At 47.9% G+C, this 21,214-nt stretch overlaps 1 protein-coding gene across 1 annotated transcript; it reads left to right on the forward strand.

Moving 5' to 3' along the window:
• The first annotated feature begins 2,066 nt into the window (after window positions 1-2,066).
• Window positions 2,067-20,931, forward strand: Upp1 (uridine phosphorylase 1). Its single transcript, XM_032916741.1, has 9 exons — window positions 2,067-2,171; window positions 2,975-3,049; window positions 11,163-11,228; window positions 14,320-14,440; window positions 15,933-16,091; window positions 17,907-18,021; window positions 19,447-19,656; window positions 19,888-20,034; window positions 20,717-20,931. Exons 3-9 carry the CDS (start codon window positions 11,182-11,184, stop codon window positions 20,854-20,856), a joined length of 939 nt encoding a protein of 312 aa, XP_032772632.1. The 5' UTR covers window positions 2,067-2,171; window positions 2,975-3,049; window positions 11,163-11,181; the 3' UTR covers window positions 20,857-20,931.
• Window positions 20,932-21,214: the final 283 nt, after the last annotated feature.

Consider the following 21,214-nt stretch of genomic DNA (forward strand, 5'->3'; position numbering starts at 1 on the left):
AGGCTCCTCCCTATATAATCCAGACATTTTAGTCTCTTCTCTTTCTACCCTGGAATAGCGCTGTAGAAAGCTGCACAGGTACTGGTAGCCTCAGAATTTCTACTTCACTGTATGTTAAATTAGTGAGACAGACATTTGTTTAAAAAAAAAAAAAGGAACCGTTTTTATGTACATTTGAACCAGAGCTGGATAGAAAGGGAAAAAGTCCCCCCTGTTTGGTTTCAGACCCCGAACAGGGGACAGAGGGACATATTTTACATATCACAGCAGACCTGGCCTCCAGTTTCTCCCAGCATTCCTCAGTCCCTACCTGGCACACTCTGTCCCAAATCCTCCTCACCCCGCTTAATCCAGACATTTTTGGACACCCCCCCCTCCGCCTTCTCTCTCGTCTCTCTCTGAGCCTGCCCACTTTCTTTCTTTCTTTCCACCCTCCTCCCCCCAAGGTGACTTCCCTGGCCTCTGTCCTTGGGGGCAGTGAACTCACCAGAGAGCAGCTTCCCCCAATAAGCCTTCCTTGAATATAATCTAACCTGTCTTGAATCGGCTCAAAGGAACATCATCACCTCCTATTTTGCTGGCACCAGAACTATAATGAACAAGACCGGAAGCACGAGCCCGTAAAATGTGCCTATGTAGATTTAGTGGTGGGACTGGAGAAAGGGCTCTGGCCCTTCTCACACTCATCTTGTCTTTTACCCTCAGGGAGGGACAGCTGCCACCAGCATCTGGTCCAGGAATGGGAAAAGAGCAGCAGCGAAGGGAAGACACCCGGCTATTCTTTAAAACAGTAATAGCTTTAGGTTGAGTATGACAGAATTGGACGTTGCTCTCCGGTTTTGTTACTTGACAGTAATGAGGCCTTATTCTCTGGTGCTGCCTTGACTTGGATAAGCCCCCTTCCTTGTTTATATCACAGCTTAATGGAGGTCCACCAAGGCCCTAGGATAGGTTGGCTGGCCGACTACCTTGAGCCTTGTTTTTTTTTTCTGCCTCACACAGAGCAGCTGAGGCGTCATTGTGTGGCTAGCCTTGCTCTCCGCCACAGACTTTGAAGATGATGGTTTCAGGAGTGGCAATAGAAACTGTCGAATACGATTATGTGTCCACGAACCTTTTGCGGAGTTTCATCGCTGAGAAGTTAGGCTTTGGTACTCTGTGTCTCGTTTCACTTGTAGATTCTTAGCCTTGTATGGGAGCGATCTTAGTCTCCTGAGGAGCCGGCTCAAGGGCAGTTCTGCTACGGCCCATAGTCAGGAACCCAGGTCCTTGCGGGAGGCAAACAGTGCTTGTGTCCGGCTGGACTCTGCTCCTCCCCCCTCATTCCCAAGCCTTTTTGTCCTTTCGCCAAAGTGCCAGCTCGCTGGGGAAGCCAAGCTAGGGACTGTGTGAGAAGGCCTGGCTGGCAGCTGGGGGCGGGGGAGTCAGTCACAGTGCAGGGCAGGGCAGAGGTGCTTTCTGCCAGATAGCTGAGACTGAATGAATGAGTCATTTCCCCTACTGGGCAAGCGCTCCCCTGGCCTTCCCACAACCACGGAGGATATCCCTGGACCAGGAAGGACCCGGAGGGGGAGAAAATAAAAATCAAAACAAAACAGAAACAGGCCCGAGATACTGAAAGGACACAGTTTACAACAGCCTTGCTCTGCACTCTTGACCGCTTCCACACGGCCATTCATCTGTGGTACCTCCTTTCATCATTTCCAGACAAATGGACCAGGGCCCTGGCGCTAGAGGTGACCTTGGGTAGCCATACAGCCGCTTCCAGATCTTTTCTTCGTCTGTGGAACAGGTGAGATTAGCAGCTTGGTTATGATTTCGTCCATAGGAAGAGGCTATGGAGCTACGGAGATGGCTCTGGATAACTTAAAAGTGTCAGCTATCTCCAAAGAAAACTAGAATGTGGAGGCTCCCGGGCAACTTTTCCGGGTTCGGGTAGAGAAGGTGTGGACAGGGCGTGTCGGGGCGCCAGGCCCTAGCTGCTATCAGCTGAGCCCTTCGGCCGAGCCAGAGCCCCGCGGTGACCCGTGGGCGGGGCTTCGGGTGACAGATCAGGGGAGGCGAGCGGGTGGTCAGCTAGGTTCTCCTTTCTGGTTCGCTCCCTCCTTTAAAAGGTCTGGCGCGCAGCTTCTCTCTCACAGTTCTCCTGCGCGGCCGGCCGGGACTGAGCGGTGAGTGGTCTGCTTTGAGGGCTCCTCTCTGGTTCTTCTGCCTATAGGTGGGGACTGAAGCTCGGGTCCACTGCGGTGATCACTACAAAGACCCCGCAGGGAGTGGCTGGAGGGGTGGAAGTTGGCGGAGCGTAAAACAGCAGGAGCATCCCGCTCCGGATGCTCTGCTAGTTGTGCGCCTGTGACCTCTCTCAGCAGATGAAGGTGCAGGCGCCACACGGGGGGACCTGGAGACCCACCCCCGTGCGTGTGTGTGTGTGTGTGTGTGTGTGTGGCGGGGGGGGGTGTCCCTGAGGGAAATAGGGCGCAGAAGAAGCGAGCGCACGCGAGGTAGGTGCAAGCCAGTGAGGGTCACCCAGGTGTGGGTCAGGCTGGTGACAGGTGAGGGGGAACTTAGGGAAGGGATGAGCTCGCAGGCTCTTCTGGTGCTTCCAGAATATCCAGTCTCACACAGAGAAGGGAGAACCAAAACCTTTGTACAGCGCTGGCCATCCAAAGAATGCGAGCTGCAGGCGTTGGCGTTACACTCATCTTTTCACGAAGGACCGAACAAAGTTTCATTTTGATCACTTACATAGATTTCCTTGTAATTGATTTACCCAATGTTATCGTATAAAATATTGGCTCCGAGTTGTTTGGCTGCAGCTCAACCGGGAAACTCCCCTCGGGTGTATTAAATGTCACTGATTTGCACTGGACCTGTCTCACTTTACTGCTCTCTTCTGTGACAGCCTTCTTGCAGACCTGGCAGGGTGACTCCAGGACTCTGCTGTCCCTCTCACTCTCATATCTCTCTCCCCCAGTCTTGGTGAAGTGACTCACTGGTGGGCCCTGACACTCTGGAAGTCTTCCGGAGAAGTGGACATCAGTCTCTGACAGTGAGTTGCCCACGCACACTAAATCTGGGGTAGAAAGAGAGGCTTCCCATAAAGGCAATGAAGGGTATTTTTAGATGTTGGTTCACACTTAATCCCTCCCAAACAACTTTTCTCCCCCTTTCTCTTTTCTAGCCTCTTCCTGACCTTCCTTCTCTTCTTGCTTCAAGTTTCTAGTTCTCTTTGCCTCATTTTTTTTTTTTCCTTGCTGGTGCTATCTGGGCTTAAGGAAAACAAAAAACGAAAACAAAACATTGGGTCCATTCGTATGCTGTAACCCAGTCCTTTAAAAAACCAGGGTGACTTCCTTGAATGGAGGGCTGTCTTAAGCTGTCTTTGCCTGTAGAGGAGCGATTCCCAGGGCCTGCCATTGTTTCTCTCTCTTTCAGCTTGTGCAGTCTGTGCTCCATCTGCATTTTGGGCTAAACCACCCCCACTTCTCAGCCAGTCAACTATTGTTTCTTTTCCCTTCTCCAGAGGCCAAGCAGACCTTCTAGTCTCAGCGTAACCCTCATTACCGCAGTATTATTAATCCTGCATGCGCTGCTTGGTCACAAATTAAAATCTTGGTTCTGCTATACTTTCATCCCTGGTAAGCATTAGGTGTTTTAGGTTTTCTTTACCTTGGCGGTTTGTAAAAGTATTTACCGATGATAGGAAACTTGAAAATTTATCTTAAGGAAGCAAAATAAAAAATCACTCGTAGCAGAGAGAAGAAACTTAAGGGGTTCCTTTCTTCTTCTTTTTTTTTTTTCCCCCCCGGAGCTGAGGACCGAACCCAGGACCTTGTGCTTGCTAGACAAATGCTCTACCACTGAGCTAAACCCCTCAACCTCTCCTTTCTTCTAGATAAGCACTGGATACTTACTTTGCAACCTCCATCCTCTCCTCTCTCTCCTCTGTCATATGCTAATATACACATTTTACTTTTAACACACATTCCATTCCAAGAATTCTAAATCTTTATGGACTGAACTAAATTGTCTATTTTTCTGACTTTATATCTTTTTATTAGGTTGTTATTTTTATTTTATGTTCGTTGGTAGTTTACCTGCATGTATGTTTGTGTGAGGGTGTCACATCCCTCGGAACTGAACTTAACAGTTGTGAGCTGTCATGTGGGTGCTGGGAATTGAACTCAAGATCCTCTGGGAGAGCAGCCACCTAGTCATCTCTCCAGCCTCCTGACTAATATAATAACTTAAAGATGAAGAGTAAAGTCAGATTTTAAAATCTCACTACTGAGTCAGTGTGGCCTCAGCAAGTAGAGGAGTGAGGATGTCTGGAGAGGGCTAGGGCTGCCTTCTGGTGCTCTGTGCAGCTCCCTCAGGGCAAGCTAAGCCAGCAGGTCCTGTGGAGCAGTGCATGTCTTGAAGAGGCCAGGTGAATGCCTCTCCCTTAAGAAGAAGCTGGAATGGGGTTGGGGATTTAGCTCAGTGGTAGAGCGCTTCCTAGCAAGCACAGGGCCCTGGGTTCCCCCCAGCTCCGGGGGGTTTGGGGGGGGGAGAAGACAGTGGAGTATTAGTGTTGGAGGAAATGCTTTCTGATACTAGCTTCAGTGTGACCTCTTCCCGAGGGATGGAGGTCAAAGTTCACTCATGCAGGAGCTGGTGTAGCCATCTGTTCTGACAACACTGTCGTTCAGGACCAAGGCATAGGGACTGCCCCACTCCCACCCAATGCCCAGTGCTGCTGCTTCACCTTAGACCGCCTTTTAAACTTCTAAATTTTTATGTATGTGCACCTGTGGATCTGTCACTTGTGTGTGTACCCGCAGAAGCCAGAAGAAAACATCACATAGGTCCACTGGAGCCAGAGTTACAGGTGGCCGTGAGCTGCCTGACTTTGGTGCTAGGAACTGAACCTGGGTTCTTTAGCATCAGACGAAGCATTCTTAACCTGAGCTGTCGTGCCAGGTCCGTAGATCTTTTGGTATTCCACAGTGGACTTCGCTGTGGCCAGTCTCTCTCCTGGACGGTGATCTTGGTCTCCATCCTGGGCTTTTCCTAATTGTTAATTCCCAGGTTGTAGACCCCAATTCCCACCTCTCCTGTTACTTACGGAGCAAGCATTAGCTAATGTGGAAAGTGGCTAATGTTATGGCAAGAAGACCAAGGGCCCTAAGCTCAAATCTGACTCTCAATGGGATGGTGGTGGAGGAGTCATAAGAAAAGAGAGACAAACGGACTGCTGATTAGGTGGCCAGGGGACAGTATTCCCTTGGAGGACTTGTGTCCTGTGTATGTGGTTTTTAGCTTATGACATCATTAAGCTGGGCCACCTGGTTTCCTCCGTGTTACACCCACGTTAGGGGGCCGGAGAAATGGCTCAAAGGGTTAAGAGCACTGATTGCAGTTCCCAGCAACCACATGGTGGCTCACAACCATCTGTAATGGGATCTGATGCCCTCTTCTGGTGTGTCTGAAGACACCTACAGTGTGCTCATCAAATCAATCAGTCAATCAATCAATCAATCAATCAATCAACCAATCTTAAAAAAGTAAAAGCTGGTTCCAAATCCTGAGAATTATTAGTGAATGTTCTAGAGGCTTTGTGGCAGGCAACCCGAGTTAAGAAAGTTACTTTGGGTGTGTTCAGTCCTCATGTTTCCCAATGCCAACTTTCCTGTCTCAAGGCTCCTTTGTGGTGACAATGCAGGGTCACATCTACAAGGTCTGAGTTCCTGAGTCAGGTTACTTTAAATGAGCCATCATTAGCCCCATACAAGGGAAGCAGCACTGTCCTTTGGTTGTCTTTGCTAGACGTCAATTAACCCTTAGGATGCCATTCCCCTTTCCCCCTGCTGTACTTAGTCCCCTGCTCTCTCTGAGTGCGCTTTTCCTGTGACTGTCACTCTTCGCCCCCTCCCCCCCAATCCATGTTGGAGTGAAGTGTCAGAGAGAAAACGATATCCTTTTAAACCCAGCTACCCAAAACCTGCAAATGAGATGAGAAAAACAGGCTGATTAGAGAGCACAGATTGCTGCCATCCATGCAAGTAATCTCCATTCAAAGTTCAAAGAAGGTGACTCAGGAAGTGGTTAGAATTTGGCTACTATCTACGGTTTTAACAGGGATGGAAAGGGCCGAGAAGAGGAGGCCTTCTGAAGAGAGTAACGAACAGGTGCTTTTGGAGAAACAATGTATTTCAACTGTTCTGGTTTGGACTTGTTTTTAGTGAATTTTGTTGTTGCTGGTCTGTTTTGTTAGACAAATGCTAGCCGCCTCCCCCACCCCCCTACCCCCCCAGGTCTTGGTGTATGCTAGTGAGTTTTGTTGTTGTTGCTGCCCTTTTATTTTGTTAGGTATGTTGTTGCCCCCTCCCTCACACAGGTCTTGGTTTTGTGCCATAGCCCAGGTTGACCTTGAAGTCACTTTGTACTGGAGGCTGGCTGCAGGCATGAGTAATCTTCCTGTCTCAGCCACTTGAGGGCTGGGAAGATGGTTTTTGTTTTTTGTTTTTTTTTTCTGTCACTCTGGTCCTGGTTCTAAATGATTTCCAAGTGATATTAAAAGCTGACTGGGACTTCAGGAAAAAAAAGAAGAGTGGCCGTTTGGATGCAGCAGGGGCGGCTTAGCTTTTAGACAAAAAGGATTTCATCAACTCAGATGCTCAAAATTTTTATGCCACCTTGTAAGTCATCCGCCTCTCTGTTGCTATGACAAAATCCCAAGGTAAATGCAGTTAAAGGGAGAAAAGGTTTATTTTGGCTTGCTGCTTTGGAGGGTTGTGTTGGGTCCTGCTGTTTGGACCTGTGGTGGTATAATCCATCTTGGTGAGAATACACAGTGAAAGAGGCCACTTCCTGTCACGAGGACCAAGAAACAATGGACTGGAGAGATTGGGGGTGGGAGGACCCATTATGCACTATGGCCTAACTTCCTCCTATAAGACTCACTCAGATTTCAACCACCTTTCAATAGTGCCACAGCTGGTGGTCAATCGTAAGGGATGGGTCTTCAGGAGACATTTCCAAATCAAAGCAAGGACTATGGTTTACTTTGAACCTCTTCACACAGATCTAACAGGCCGTCATTCTTATTTCCAAAATGCTATGGATCCTTCTCCCTGATACCTCCAGGAGCTCAAGGAGACATACATGTCTGGAGGTCAGCTCTTGTCTGTGTCTCGGGTGCCTTTTGTGTTGCTCAGCTGTTGACCGTCCGTAGCAGAGGATCTCTTTTCTGTGGTCTCATGGGTTTTGTGTTTTCGGTTTCAAGAGGTTTTTCTCTGACACGCACAGCTGACCTTATAGCATGGGAACGGTGGGAATGGGACTGAATCATGTTAGGAACGAGAAAGGTCTCAGCCCTAGCTGACTGGACGGAGATGAGCCTTCATCCAGTGCTCTGAGCACATGGGAAGCAGCTTTCTTCTGGGCGGGGCTAGGGTTTGATAATTGTCTGTTGGTCAGGGTGTGGTTTCAAAAGATGTTTTCCTTCTTGTGCTCTGCATCCTGCCTTGAGGTTTACAGGCTAATGAGTGGTAAGTTAATCCAGGAACTGCTGAGGTGTTGTCTTGCATAAATGTCCTCCTGCCCTTGTGATTTTGTCTCTCGGCCTCTTGATAAGGCTGAGGGACTATGGGGATCCAGCTGCCCAGAAAACATAACCCAGGGTCTATTGTGCCAGCCAGCAATAGGCCTAGTGAACTGTGTAAAGTCCCAGGATGAAAAACACTTGTAACGTGTGCCCCGGTGCCAATTTAGAAGAATTCGATCCAAGGGTTAAGGCAGCTGAAGGGACCAATACAATACAAAGGTGGGTGCCATGGCTTTTACCTCGAAGTGTGTTTATAGTAGAATTTGGGCTTTGAGTGTTTGCTAAGTAAATTGGGCAAATGTTGTCAGTTCCCACACATCATTGATCTTTAGCAAGCTAGAGAAAAGCTAAGAACATCTCGCTTGTCTGTGTGACCCCCCACCCCCACCCCGCCCTGGGTTGGGAACTGGTGAATTTCAGTTTAACTTTGAACACATGCTGTGACCTTGTAGTAACAGGTTGTGTGATGCCCGGTGATTCGGGAGACCTCTGAGGGCATTTTATGGCTGTTCCCTAAGTAACAATACCTCACCTCCTGTCATCTGTATGGTCACCCTGAACCCCCGACTCTCTTGGCTTGGTGTCCCTCTTTCTGTAAACTTTTCCGACCACGTGGCCTCACTGATGTTTTCCAGCCAAGCTATTATCGGTGTGATTTCATAGGAATGATGGTTAGTCTTCGTGACAGGCTGTTTTCCAAATCATCTAGGAGTTTGGAACGGCACAGCACCTGTTGGCTGTGCCTGAGGGTTTTTCCTGAGAGGATTACTGAGACCGCCTTGAACATGGGTGGCACCATCACATTGACTTGGAGTCCAAGATGTCACAGAAGAGGGGAAAGCTGCAGTAGCCCCTTTCTCTCCTTCCCCGATCAACTTGATGTGAACATCTGTGATGTGACCCTTTGCTACCAGAACGCATTGGCCTCCATGCTCTGCCTTGTGAGCCACAATGAATGCTTCTTCCTGAGGCAGTGATGTTAAGTGGTTTGGGCCGCAGTGATGTTAAGCAGTTGGTAACAGGTTAAGGGCCCAAAGATGATTTGCCTGTGTGTCCCTGCATGTATCATCCCTAACCATCTCTTCTTTAGGCTAGCTGCTAGCTGGGATGCGTTTAAGAGCCCGCCATGTTCTAAGAGCACGCTAATTTACCTCTCTAGCACCTACATTCGTTTGTACTAACTCCCTCAAAGAGGTTAGCCTCTGGCCATGCTCTCTTGGCTTTGTCCTTCTCTGCCCTGCATTGGAGCAATCTCCTAGCTTGCATGGTGAGCCACACAAACTTCATGCAGGTTCACAGCGTCTTGGGTCTTCTTTATTTCTTCGTCCCCTCCCAGCCATACATGCTGTAGAAGGGAAGGGAAATTACCCTCATGCCTCCTCAAAAAAAAAAAAAAAAAAAAAAAAATTAACACTTTTAAACAGAGAAAAGGCATGAAAGTTTATTAATATGCAGAAAGATAAGACGGTGGTGTGAACAATAAATCCCAGGCTTGTGTTTACCCAACTGCTTCTTAACATGACCACAAGGGTAGGAACCTGTGACAGTTCTGAGAGATTTTGAATGGTTATGGGCGGAATGAGCTGAGACAAGCTACTGTCTCAGCTATTGGGATTCGAAGGAATCTAGCGATAGATATTTCTTCTGAGTTTCACTCAAGTTTCAAAAAAAACTTTTTTTCTGAGACAGGATGGCAGTCAGGCTAGGGTGGGGAGGCACCCAGTTCCATTGTGCAGTGAGGGATTCCAGTTAGACATTCTGGTTTCCTCCAGATCAGACTGTACGTGCTCAGACCATACCGTAACTTAGTTCTCTGAATCCTAACAGTATTATTAATTACTTCTCTGCTATGATAAAAAAAAAAAACATGACCCGGGTAACTAACTTAAGAGTTTATTTTAAAGTTTATAGCTCTAGGGTGTGTAAGAAAACACAATGGCTGGGACACAGGCTAGCCCGCAGCCTTTGTGTAGGAAGGCTAGGAAACTGAGAGTTTATACTTTTAACTGCAAACATGAAGCAGAGAGAGAGAGAGCATGGCATGAGGCTTTTAGTCCCCAAGCCCACCACCATTGGCATGCTTCTTTAGCCTGGGTTTCAGTACCTAAACCACCCTAAACAGCTCCACTAGCCAGTGCTTGAGACTGTGGGGGACATTTTTCATTTAAGGCACCACATAGAGATGCTTTTACACTAGACACATGCTGGATCCCATTGCCGCAAGGGTCCAGGCACCAACTGCTACTGCGTTGATTCACAGAGTTTCACATTCCTTAATTCAGGCACCACTGTTGTGCTTCCTGGGATCTCCTACTCTTACTATCTTACATGCTAACCATGTTACCAAAAGCACCCAGGCAAACTCTACTATTAAGATAATAGCTAGGGGCCAGCAATATAGCTTGGAAGGAAAACTCTGTTGCTGCCAAGCCTGATAACCCGAGATTGCCCCCCGCCCCAGCCCCCAGAACACTCCATGGAAGGAGATCACTTATCCCCACAAGTTGTCCTCTGACTCCCACATATACAATGTGGCATGCCCATCCTCATGGGTAAAATAAAATAACATAAATGAAAAAAATGAAAGAGACAACTTATGACCCAGTGTCCTGTCCTGAGGGACAACATAGGGGCCACTTCTATCACTACACACGGGCTCTGTCCTTCATGTAACAGTTCTAGGAAAAGCTTGCCCCGCCCCCCTTCTGCCAGTTATAAATGCTCTTTCCCTCCACTGTGCTTGACTTGGGAATGTTGGTATTTTAGGCTGGGGGATGGCGCCTCATTCCCAGCATGGATGGAGCACCTCCCTGGGTTCCACCTCCAGTATCACCACGACAAAACCAACAGAACTCGCTCCCTCCTCTGACTCACTTGATTGGACAGCAACGAGCTGGTGTTTACCTTACCGAAAACGATCAGTGTGTTATGATATGATAATTATAAATACGCTTTGCAGAACCAGGGGGCTTTCAGCTCGGGTTCAGGAAATGTCTCCGTACAGCCTGTCATTTTCCTGAGTGGCTTGTGACCCATAGCTTCTCCAAAGGTTCCGCTTTCCTCACCTCCCAGAGGAGCCCCAAGGAAACCACTGTTGGCTGTGGATGTTGCTTTCCCCTGCAAGCTCAGCCTCCCAGCTCGCAATATCTGTGCACATCAGCTTTAATTGTTCGCCCTCTGAATGGTCTCCTGGAGCTAGTAGCTCTTGTACTTCTGTTCTAATTCTTGTAAACTCTGCTATCCTTAAACAGGAAGAGGATGTTCAAGACTCCAGCAGGGCTAGGCAGAAGGGTGTGGTTGGTAGGGTCAAAGACGTCCTGACCGCTGCTGGAATGGGACCCTAGGAGACTTGATCTTTATTCCTAAACGTCTTTAAGTGTAAGGTCAACCCTTATAGACTTCACACATGCCACATCCCCCTCATACCATGTGTACGTTTCCATAGTGTATATGATATAAATGTAAAGAACCCTGCTTCTATTTTACAGACGTCCCACACAAGCGACACAAGTGATACCTCGTCACCCTAGTTCCTTTTGGGTTGATGCTGTTTTGTGTGATGTTTGTCCCCCAGGTCCCGCTACAGTGACAAAATGGCAGCTACAGGAACTGAAGCAAAGGACCTGGAAAACCATCACAAGTAAGACTGACCCGGGCTGGGCTGACTTGGTTGTGCTGTTCTGTGCTGTGTGGTGCTGGTTTCATTAAGCATCCTCTAATAGACTCACTTATCCAAGTTCTCTACCTGTGTTAACGTGTGACTCTCAGAAGGGTGTGTGAGGGCTTTGGAGGGCTTACAGATTCAGGTCCAGGAGTTTCTGTGCTTAGCCCTCAGGACATGTGACTCAGAAAGCCAGACAGTTTAGTGCTTAGCCATGTGTCTAACAGGTTTTCTTCTATATGTGGCATTTTTTTTCTGAGACAAAAATCTACTGTGTATCTCCTAGGGCCATCTTTTTTCTGACTCTTGAATGGTTTTCTCCTGCTTTGTCGCTTCTGATAGTTCAAGTGTTTCGTGAGTTCTCTTAGAATTAGGTTTTTTTTTAAAGAGCTAAACATCTGTGTTTTTCTCTGACTCCAGTGCGTGTGTATGTGTTCCTGCACATCCACCCCAGGGTTCTGAGCATGCTGTAGTAAGTGCATACTCTACTTGGAGACACACCTCAGACCTCCTGCATGGGTTTGAAGTCCACTGGGCCTTTCTAATTTCCTTACCACAGGGTTTGTCCACTATCTGCTTGCCGGAGCTCTGAGGTGGCCGCCATCCAACTTCAGTGGCTTCAGTAGGGCGAATGATTAAGGTGGCAATAAGCGTGATAAACACAGTTGAAATTGAGGGAGACTAAGTATTTTTGTCCTTGTTTTGTTGAGTCCTTCAAACAGTCTAGCTCACGCACAGGTTAGTGAATTTTGAAATCATGGCTGTCCTCATGGTTATACACTGCTTCCTTCTGCTCTTCCTGGAACTGACGAACAAACAAAGGGTTTTTCTGTGTGTGGCTGAGTTGTCTTAATCACATCCTGTTGTGTCATTTCGAGGCATAGAGTTGGCCCTTCTGTTTCATATTTCATATTCGACGCATCCTGAAGGAGGATATGGCCGAGTGGCTGAAAGATGTGTTATGATGGTTGGAATTTCGGATTGTCCTAGAGATCAAAAATGCTTTCTGGGAAAGTCTAGCTGTATTTGCTGTGCATTTGGTCCTACAAGAAAGAAAGGGCTTCCTCCCACTATTAAGAAGCCAGGAAATCTTGACAGGAGAATTGGGTCAGCAGGTGGGCACATGCTGTACCTTGGCTAGGTGCTTGCTCTTCCCAAAGGTTTCCACAACCTTTGCCCAGGGTGCGGTCAGCAGTGGCCCTGCGTGTGTGACTGGTGTGTGCTGTGGATAGTTGAGCGCTAACCTTGTTCGTGAAGCAGCCTGCCCACCCACTTCTTATGCCCTTGATGAGAGAGCTCTGTCTTAACACTTACCTTTTTGTATAGCAATCTCTTGAAAAGTTTCATATGTTGACTTAATCTGGACATTACTCTAGGGGAATAGACTGGAGTGGGGCTTTAGAAACATGGACGGGGCACAGAGAGAAGGAGAAGAAGGAGCCTCCAGTGATTGCCGTTGAGGTTAACTGACTACCAGAAAGAAAAGCAGTGAGGACTGATGGAAATAATCAGAACAGGTCTGATTCAACCTTCAGCGTTGTGCATCTCTGTCTCTCTCTGTCTCTCTCTGTCTCTCTGTCTCTCTGTCTCTCTGTCTCTGTCTCTGTCTCTCTGTCTCTGTCTGTCTGTCTGTCTCTCTCTTTGTGTATGTGCTCTTGAGTTAGATTGAAGAGAAAGTGACACCAGTTGCTTCTGGGCAGAAAGACTCAGAAGGAAGGAATGGTAGCTACGATTGCTCCATACTCAGGACCTGTACCTGTCTTCATTCTGCCAAGAAAAACCCATTTGGAAACCAGGAGTCATGTGCTGTTGAGGCAGCTGTGAGGGCTGGCTCTGAGGAAGCTTGGTAGGATAGAGCAGGAATCATCCAGTCCGGGGGCACTTGTGTTTGTAAATAAACTTCACTGAAGTATAATTCCACGTGTTTGCCTTTCTTGTCTCTGTTGCTTTCAGGAGACAGTGGCAGACTGTGACAGAAGCTTAATGGCCTAGGGCCATATTTACCATCTGGCCTTCTCTTAAATAAAGTCTGCCAACCTCCCTTTAGAGCAGAATCATGTTGTCCTGTAAAAGTAGTTAGACTCACATACAAAGTGTTTTAGTTGCCCCTCTGAAGAAAAGCAAAATGGTAGGATGTTACACCATGACAAGTTTTTAAAGCAATTTTATTTTTTTATTTTTTTAAATTTACAATCCAGCTTTCCTCCTCTCCTAGTCCCCCCTCCCATAGTTGCTCACCCCATTCCTCCTCCTTCTGCCCCTGAGAGGGTGTTCCCCCACCACCAGGCCTCCCCGTCCCTGGGGCCTCAAGTCTCTTGAGGATTCAGCCCATCTTCTCCCACTGAGGCTAGGCCAGACAATCCTCTGCTACATATGCGTCGTGGTGATGGTGGTGGTGGGGTTTGGACCAGCTCTTTATGTTGCCTGATTGGTGGCTCAGTGTCTGGGAGCTCCCAGGGGGCATCATGTAAGGTTTATTTTATGTGTTTTGTCTGCACATGTGTATGTGGCCATTGAGGCCAGAAGAGGGATGGATTCCCAGATGGTTGTGAGCCACCACTTGGGTACTGGGAGTAGAACACTGGTCCTCCTACAAGAGCAAGTGCTCCAAACCATGGGCCATCTCTTCAGACCCTCAGGACAATCTTGGTGTCGTTAGTGGTAGCTAACGTAAGGCAGGAAAAAGTCATATTGGCATCCGCTTGGAAAGGTTATCTCTGGCAACAGCGGAGACTTTGTTTTCTGTGTGTATTTCCAATAATGAACGTATTACTTTCAAAACAGTCAAGTTTCTGTGTTGACTGTAGCCGAGTGGGGTAGCAGCTAGCATTCTTTGTATTGGATGATTTGCCAGTTTGCTCTTGATAATTCTGTTGGCTCTTCTGGGGTTTATTAAAAGGAAGAAGGCAGGCAAGTAGGGCCCTTGGCAGTGTACGGTATCTTCTTCCCAGAGACGTTGCGTCTCTTCTCCATCATGCGTCTCCCACACCTCACGTAAATGGAACATATCCATGGTAACCCTGGCCTTTACACACCCATGCTCTATAAACCTCTCACTTTTCGTTTCTAGCAGTGACTGCCTCGTCCAGCTTTCAAATCCAAACATAGCCGCGATGAAGGAAGACGTTCTCTACCATTTCAACCTCAGCACTAGCACACATGATTTCCCCGCTATGTTTGGAGATGTGAAGGTAAGAACGCCAGGCTTTGATTCTAAGGACTGTCTGACAGTCAACTTCCTCCTTGATACAGCCGCACCGTCTCACCGCTGACGGGCAGGAGACAAGGACTGCGTTCTATCGTTATTAGACTTCTGCCAAGTGATATCTTGCGTTTGTATGAATTAGCAAGCCAAGGAGAGAACGAGTGTTAACAACGGCAGCGTCAGTTTCTGCCTTGTCTCCTGGGACTTCATTTGTGAGCGAATGCGTGTCAATCTCCTGAGCTGTACCATGGTCTACCCTTAGAGTTTCAAGTACTCCGAAGATGAAGGCAGGAGTTTGGAAGGGAAACCTAGACGATGTCTCCAGAGCTGTCCATTTCCCAACAGTTAGTTGAGAAGAGGGAACTGGGAAGGTGCAGTCAGTCTGGAGACTCTGTATGATGCCCGCCTGCAGCTGAGGGTGTATATTAATATTACTGTTTTTTAATTATCTGAGGGCCGATTTTGATGGAGACACTTCCAGCACAACGTCTTCAGCTCCATGCTCATTTATCTTACATTTTTATAAAAGTCCTTCGTTAACATTTGTTTCTAATCGACACCTAGCTGTGTGTGCATCCTTACAAGGAAAATTGTGAATTTCAATTCGTGAACGTGATGTGAAGTGACAAGCAGGGTGGTTAGTCCGTTCACAACTCAGGAACTGATCCTTCTTTGGGTCGAGAACAATCAGAATCCTAGCTACTGGCTATTTTGCAATTTACATTTGGTTGTTAACTCCAGCGAACAATATTATTAAAATAGCACTCGTCAGTGTCTAATCCTGATAATGACGAATTAACTCATGGAATTAGAAGCCAAGATGGGGTCGGAACCCCCGTACTGGGCCCCGTCTGCCTCGGTAGAGCTCACTTTTGGTAGCAAACAGTGAGCAGCTTTCATGTTTTCTTCATTCGTTCAATTTCCATTTATCCCAATATTGCTAATTTACGTCTTTATTTCACGCTATGGACGTGCCCTTTCAGGTTTAGAGATGCATTTCTTTCTTTTATCTTCAGATCCCAATAAATCACTTTTGATTACTTACTATTCTTCGGCTAAATAAAAATCTCTTAGATGAGACTTTGCAAAATGAAGGTTTGACTTCTCCACCTACAAAGTCCCAACCCACTCCTGGGCTTCTATTCTCCCACCGTGGGGCTCTCCAGTCATTTTAGTCCAAACCCAAACTTCCTTCCAGCACACTAGGCTGCCTCCCCCCTGATATGTAAGATAGCAAGACTGTGGTCCTTGTACGAGTGACACTGGGCTTTGAGTGCTTGTCCTGAGCAGTGATCCCCGGATCAGCGCTATTAAAACTCATCAGGAAAGTGGAATCCTCAGTCCCCTCAGATACACCTGGTACAGGTCAGGCCAGAAAACTTGCTAGGAAGTTCCCAGAGGACCTCAAGGTTGCTGGTGAACTTGGCAGACCCCTGATAGCGCAGTGTCCTAACGGGGCCCCCGTTCTCTGGTTGCAGTTTGTGTGCGTTGGTGGAAGCGCCTCCCGGATGAGTGCCTTCATCAAGTATGTGGCCGCAGAGCTGGGCCTTGACCACCCAGGGAAAGAATATCCCAACATCTGTGCAGGCACTGACCGCTACGCCATGTATAAAGCCGGGCCCGTGCTGTCTGTGAGCGTGAGTACTTACCTGCCTTTCACTTGGATGTGGTCTCCATGCTCTGCAAGGCCCTGTGCCCCACAAGTTTGCATGTGGGAACAGCTGATCAGCTGGCGCCCTGACATTTGTTTACTGTAAATGGCTGGGAGCTTAGGGGACCTGGGCGTGAGTAAGTCCTAGGCTCCAGCCCTGGAGGCTTAGCTTCCTGGAAAGCCTAGGTATACAAAAGCAGATACTCATGCAAATACGCACAGCTGTCCGCTCAGTAGGGGTGGGGGCGGCAGTTCCGGGGGCGGGGCTTCCCTGCCTGGCTCAGGGCTATAAGAAGCGCCACATACCAGGTCTCTATGCCTCTTTTCTATCTCATAGGGACTGACCTACTTTAGGACACAGGTTGATTGAGTAATAAAATCTCCAGTATCCTATTAATGAGGTGATTTTTTTCTAGCTCTGATTTTGATGGCAGCAATATTACATATGATATTACATTGGGGAGGAAAGGGTTTATTCACCTTACACGTCCACATTGCTGTTCACCACCAAAGGAAATCAGGACTGGATCTCAAGCAGGTCAGGAAGCAGGAGCTGATGCAGTGGCCATGGAGGGATGTTACTGGCTTACTTCCCTTGGCTTGCTCAGCTTCTCTCTTATAGGGACAGCCCAGGGACAGCACCACCCACAATGGGCTGGGCCCTCCCTGCTTGATCGCTAATTGAGGAAAATGCCTTACAGCTGGGTCTCATGGAGCATTTCCTCAACTGAAGGTCCTTTCTCTGTGATAACTCCAGGTTGTGTCAAGTTGACACACAAAACCAGCCAGTACTACACACACACACACACACACACACACACACACACACACACAAAATAGAAAACAATGATTTGATAATATAGTGAAAAGCTGAAGATCAGAAGTGGATTCCCTTCCTGTTGAGATTTGTGTCTTGATTCTAGTCAGTTAAATATCCAAGTATATCGGTCATGTGGACTCATCTGATGACAAAGGCATCTTGTGGAAGCATTGTCTGCGTGTGACATTCTGGAAGGGGTCCTTTGGCAATAAGGTTCTTCCATAAGGGCACAGCTGCTCAGGGAGGGGATGGTGTGTTAGGGGTGGTGTGGGAGGGTCGTTGGAAGGCATGTGGAGTGGAGTCGCATTGCAGAGTCAGGGAGGAAATGAAGGAGACAGAAGTCCAGTCCATAGATCGTCTGATGTCCAGGACTGAGGAACCAGACGGGTATCTTGTTTTGCTAAACTGGAGAGGGCAGGTGAAAAGTTCAGTAGGGAAGCCTTCTCCGGTATGGTGGCCTGTGTACATGGCTTCAACTATCAGGAAGAAAGTAGCTACTTCCTGCTGCTACTACGTAGGTTGTATGAGTCAAAGGAGGTCACGTATAAGACAGCTCTGCTTCTGTTTTGAAGTCTGTCTTCATTCCCATGATTTATTTAGTCGAAGTGCACCGCATAAAACATACAGCAGTCTCCTTCCCCGCATGGGCTTTGTTCCAAAGACCCCAGTAGATGCCTCGAAGCAGGAGGGTATCAAAACCGATAAATATGAATATTCCTTTTATAGACACAAACCTCTGGTGCCTTGTACTGTGTGCGTTAGGTATAGCGAAAGGTACAGCTGTAATGACTAATAAAGCAGACTCATTTTAACTGTAATATAGTAAAATGTATGTGAACGTTCCCTCGAAATCTCATCCGTGCAAAGCTTAGCTGATCTTGGGTGACTTGGAATGCAGTGCCCATTGTTTGGAGGGATTTCTGCATGCATTGACAAGAGAGCAGCATTGGGCTCAGCCTCTGCATTTCTCTCTGCTTTCAGCATGGCATGGGCATCCCTTCCATTGGGATCATGTTGCATGAACTCATCAAGATGCTGTACCATGCCAGGTGCTCCAACATCACCATCATCCGCATTGGCACTTCAGGCGGGATAGGTGAGGACCGATGAAGGGTTCTGGCTCTGTGTGTGGAGGGGCCAGAGCCCAATACCAGCTCCAGCACGGTGTGGGTGAATACAGGGTTGGCTAAGGGCCTTCCTTTCTGCCTGTCTCCTCTCATTCCATCAAAGTGTGTATGAGGGGTGGGGTGGGCTATAAAGCTAACCAAGGGATCCTGAAATTAGCTCAAAGGTGCCTAATGATTGACCAAAAAGATCCTATACAAACACACAAACAACCAACCTAAGAAGCAGAGAGGATTTGAAGACTTCGAAACATTGAAGACTGTTAAACTGTGTCCTGATCGGTTTTCTGTTATAAAGACAAGGTCTGCTTTGGCCTTGCGATTATACTCAGCTGAGTAAAGCCTTCCTGCCAGAGTCTAGTGAAGGCACAGGCTTCATCATGTATGAGAGATGGCAGGTCCTGTGAGCTTACCCACCGTTCATTTCAGTAAACGAGTCAATCCATTCCTATGGCGGAGCCAGTCACTTCTCCCAGGCCCCACTTGCTCGAGTCTCTCTATTTCCTTTACAGTGGCGACTAATTTATTGGGGCTTTCAGCAGTCAGGTCTGTGTGTGTGTGTGTGTGTGTGTGTGTGTGTGTGTGTGTGTGTGTGTGTGCTGGGCAGTGACATAACCTAGCAGTAAGTAAAAGTCTCTGAAGCAATTTTATTTTAAAATAAGGGTTGCCATAAGAACTGGTTTCTAGTGATTATTGTTCCCGCAAGGGATATGATAGGAATCAGTAAACATTGATAGGAAGCTGTGTTGACTCTGGGGATAGTACGGCCTTAGATTTCAGCATCCAGGTCTCTACATTTTTCTTGGGAGGTAGGGTTCCAAACTCCCTAACAGCGGCCATATTGCATAAGAAAATAAAAACCTAAGAGAAAAGAGCAGGGTATTTTCCTTATAAACATTCGGGTCCTCCATGAGATCACACCTCCAATGCTGGTACAGTGGAGATGGTTGTTACTGAGTCAGAGGAAAAACAGGCTAGTCAGGAGTTGGAAAAGCTTGAGGCTGTGTTTGGGGGTACATGGCGGGGTATCTATATTTTTCCCTGCTTTTGTTGAAAGTTTACAGAGTAAAGATATAATCTGGAATGGTTAAACTAACCTGGTCACCTGGTTGGTAGCGTGCTAGTCAGAGGCAATACCTCGGAGAATAGAAACATCGGATTAAAGGCTGCAGAGTCCCTGGTGGGATTGCTCTTCTCTGCTTTTCTCTGCTTCCAGCAATGGTGCTGTACAAATTCCCACTCAGAAAAAGCTCTTAGTAGGAGAAGGGATGAATGGCTTTGAGCATACGCGGGGGGCCTCAGTACTTGGCTTTGCCGATGGATTCTGTTGGTTGCGCCTGTGTCCCACTGAGCTGCTTTGTCACCCTGTGTCACCGTGATGCATGGATCTTCCTCAGGTCTGGAGCCTGGCTCTGTCGTCATCACGCAGCAGGCAGTGGATGAGTGCTTCAAGCCAGAGTTTGAGCAGATTGTGCTGGGAAAGCGGGTGACTCGAAACACCAACCTGGACGCGCAGCTGGTACAGGAGTTGATGCAGTGCTCCTCAGACCTGAACGAGTTCCCCACTGTTGTGGGTAACACCATGTGCACCTTGGACTTCTATGAGGGTGAGAGGAAGTGAGGGTGTGTCTGGTCTAGGGATCCCTCGCCTACCCGAAGCCTGCTGTGTGATGGTGTGGCTACCTCTGCTGGGGCATCTGCCTCTTCATAGTATTTCTGTGATGGCTGTAACAGCAGTTGGGTCCCCTCAGCCCCAATGCCTTAATGGCATGTATAGCATAGTGCCCAAGTGTCGTAGGCTTTAACTATGTTCATGTGGTTCTCTTCATGCGCTACAGGGCAAGGCCGCCTGGATGGCGCCCTCTGCTCCTACACAGAGAAGGACAAACAGGCCTATCTGCGCGCAGCCCATGCCGCGGGTGTCCGAAATATCGAGATGGAATCTTCAGTGTTTGCCACCATGTGCAGTGCCTGTGGCCTGAAAGGTAAGCCGATGTGGCCTTTCTCTGTCTCTTTTGCTGGCCCATCATGGATGGGTCCTCCTGAGAGTACCCCAGTGTTGAATTCTCACTTTTTTGTCTCCCTTGGCCAGCTTCTGACCAAGGTGTCATCCCTGTAGTTGTGGTACACATACAATGTCTTTATTATCCCCTTGCAAAACACAGGACAGGATCCTCAGTGTTCTTGCAGATTCCACTGAGAGGGGTTAGAAAGATGGTGATGGGATTGTCTGCTGCCCAGGAAGGTGTTTTTGTTCTTCCAACGGACTTGGCTTTCTAGAGGGCTAATCCATGCTGTTGTCTAGTCCCGAACATCCTTCCAATTCAGCGTTACCTCTCATTACTGCCTATGGTCCATGGTCTGGGACAACATATGCCCTCAGAGCTGCACAAAGCAGCCAGGTACCAGCCCTGGAACCAACTGGATTTTTTTTTGAGACCCAAAGGCAAAGGCATAATCGATAGAGTTGGGCACTGCCGGAGTTGCTAGAAGGTACGCTTTCTAAGCCACTCCAGTCCATCCACACAGCTCTGTCCCTAGACTACACACTCCCGGTTCCCTGAGGTATACAACAGGCTGATCCTCAGCCCCCAGGCCCTGGCCTTCCTCCTTGGTGAACTAAGGAAGGTGTCCACTGTGGGTTGATAAGGCCTTCTTTCTTTGCAGCGGCTGTGGTGTGTGTCACCCTTCTGGACCGTCTGCAAGGGGATCAGATCAACACTCCCCATAACGTGCTTGTGGAGTACCAGCAAAGGCCGCAGCGGCTGGTGGGCCATTTCATCAAGAAGAGCCTAGGGAGGGCCTGAGACCTGTGCCTTTCTGCTCGGGAGACGTTTCTGCAACTCCTGGGCAATAAATCTATTTTTTCATAATGCACCGTGTGACTGACTTGGAGCGTGCACTTAGTGGTATGAAACTGGGTTTTGTTTGCCGGTAAGAAATCTGATTAGACATAACAGATGATTCTCTTAGACATCATCGGAACATTTTCAGACTATTTAAACCTCATGGGGGTGTGTCTTCAGGACCATTCTAAATAAAGGAAAACTGTCAGCCTTTTGTTTCATAGGTGGTCATTAAAGTAAGACATTTGGCAGTTGTACCATAAAACAGATCCCCATAGGTAGCTTTAAAATTCTATAGTCATCCCTTGGTAGCTTGCAG

This window comes from Rattus rattus, chromosome 11 (assembly GCF_011064425.1).
Source record: "Rattus rattus isolate New Zealand chromosome 11, Rrattus_CSIRO_v1, whole genome shotgun sequence".
In the NCBI taxonomy this organism is placed as follows: Eukaryota; Metazoa; Chordata; class Mammalia; order Rodentia; family Muridae; genus Rattus; species Rattus rattus.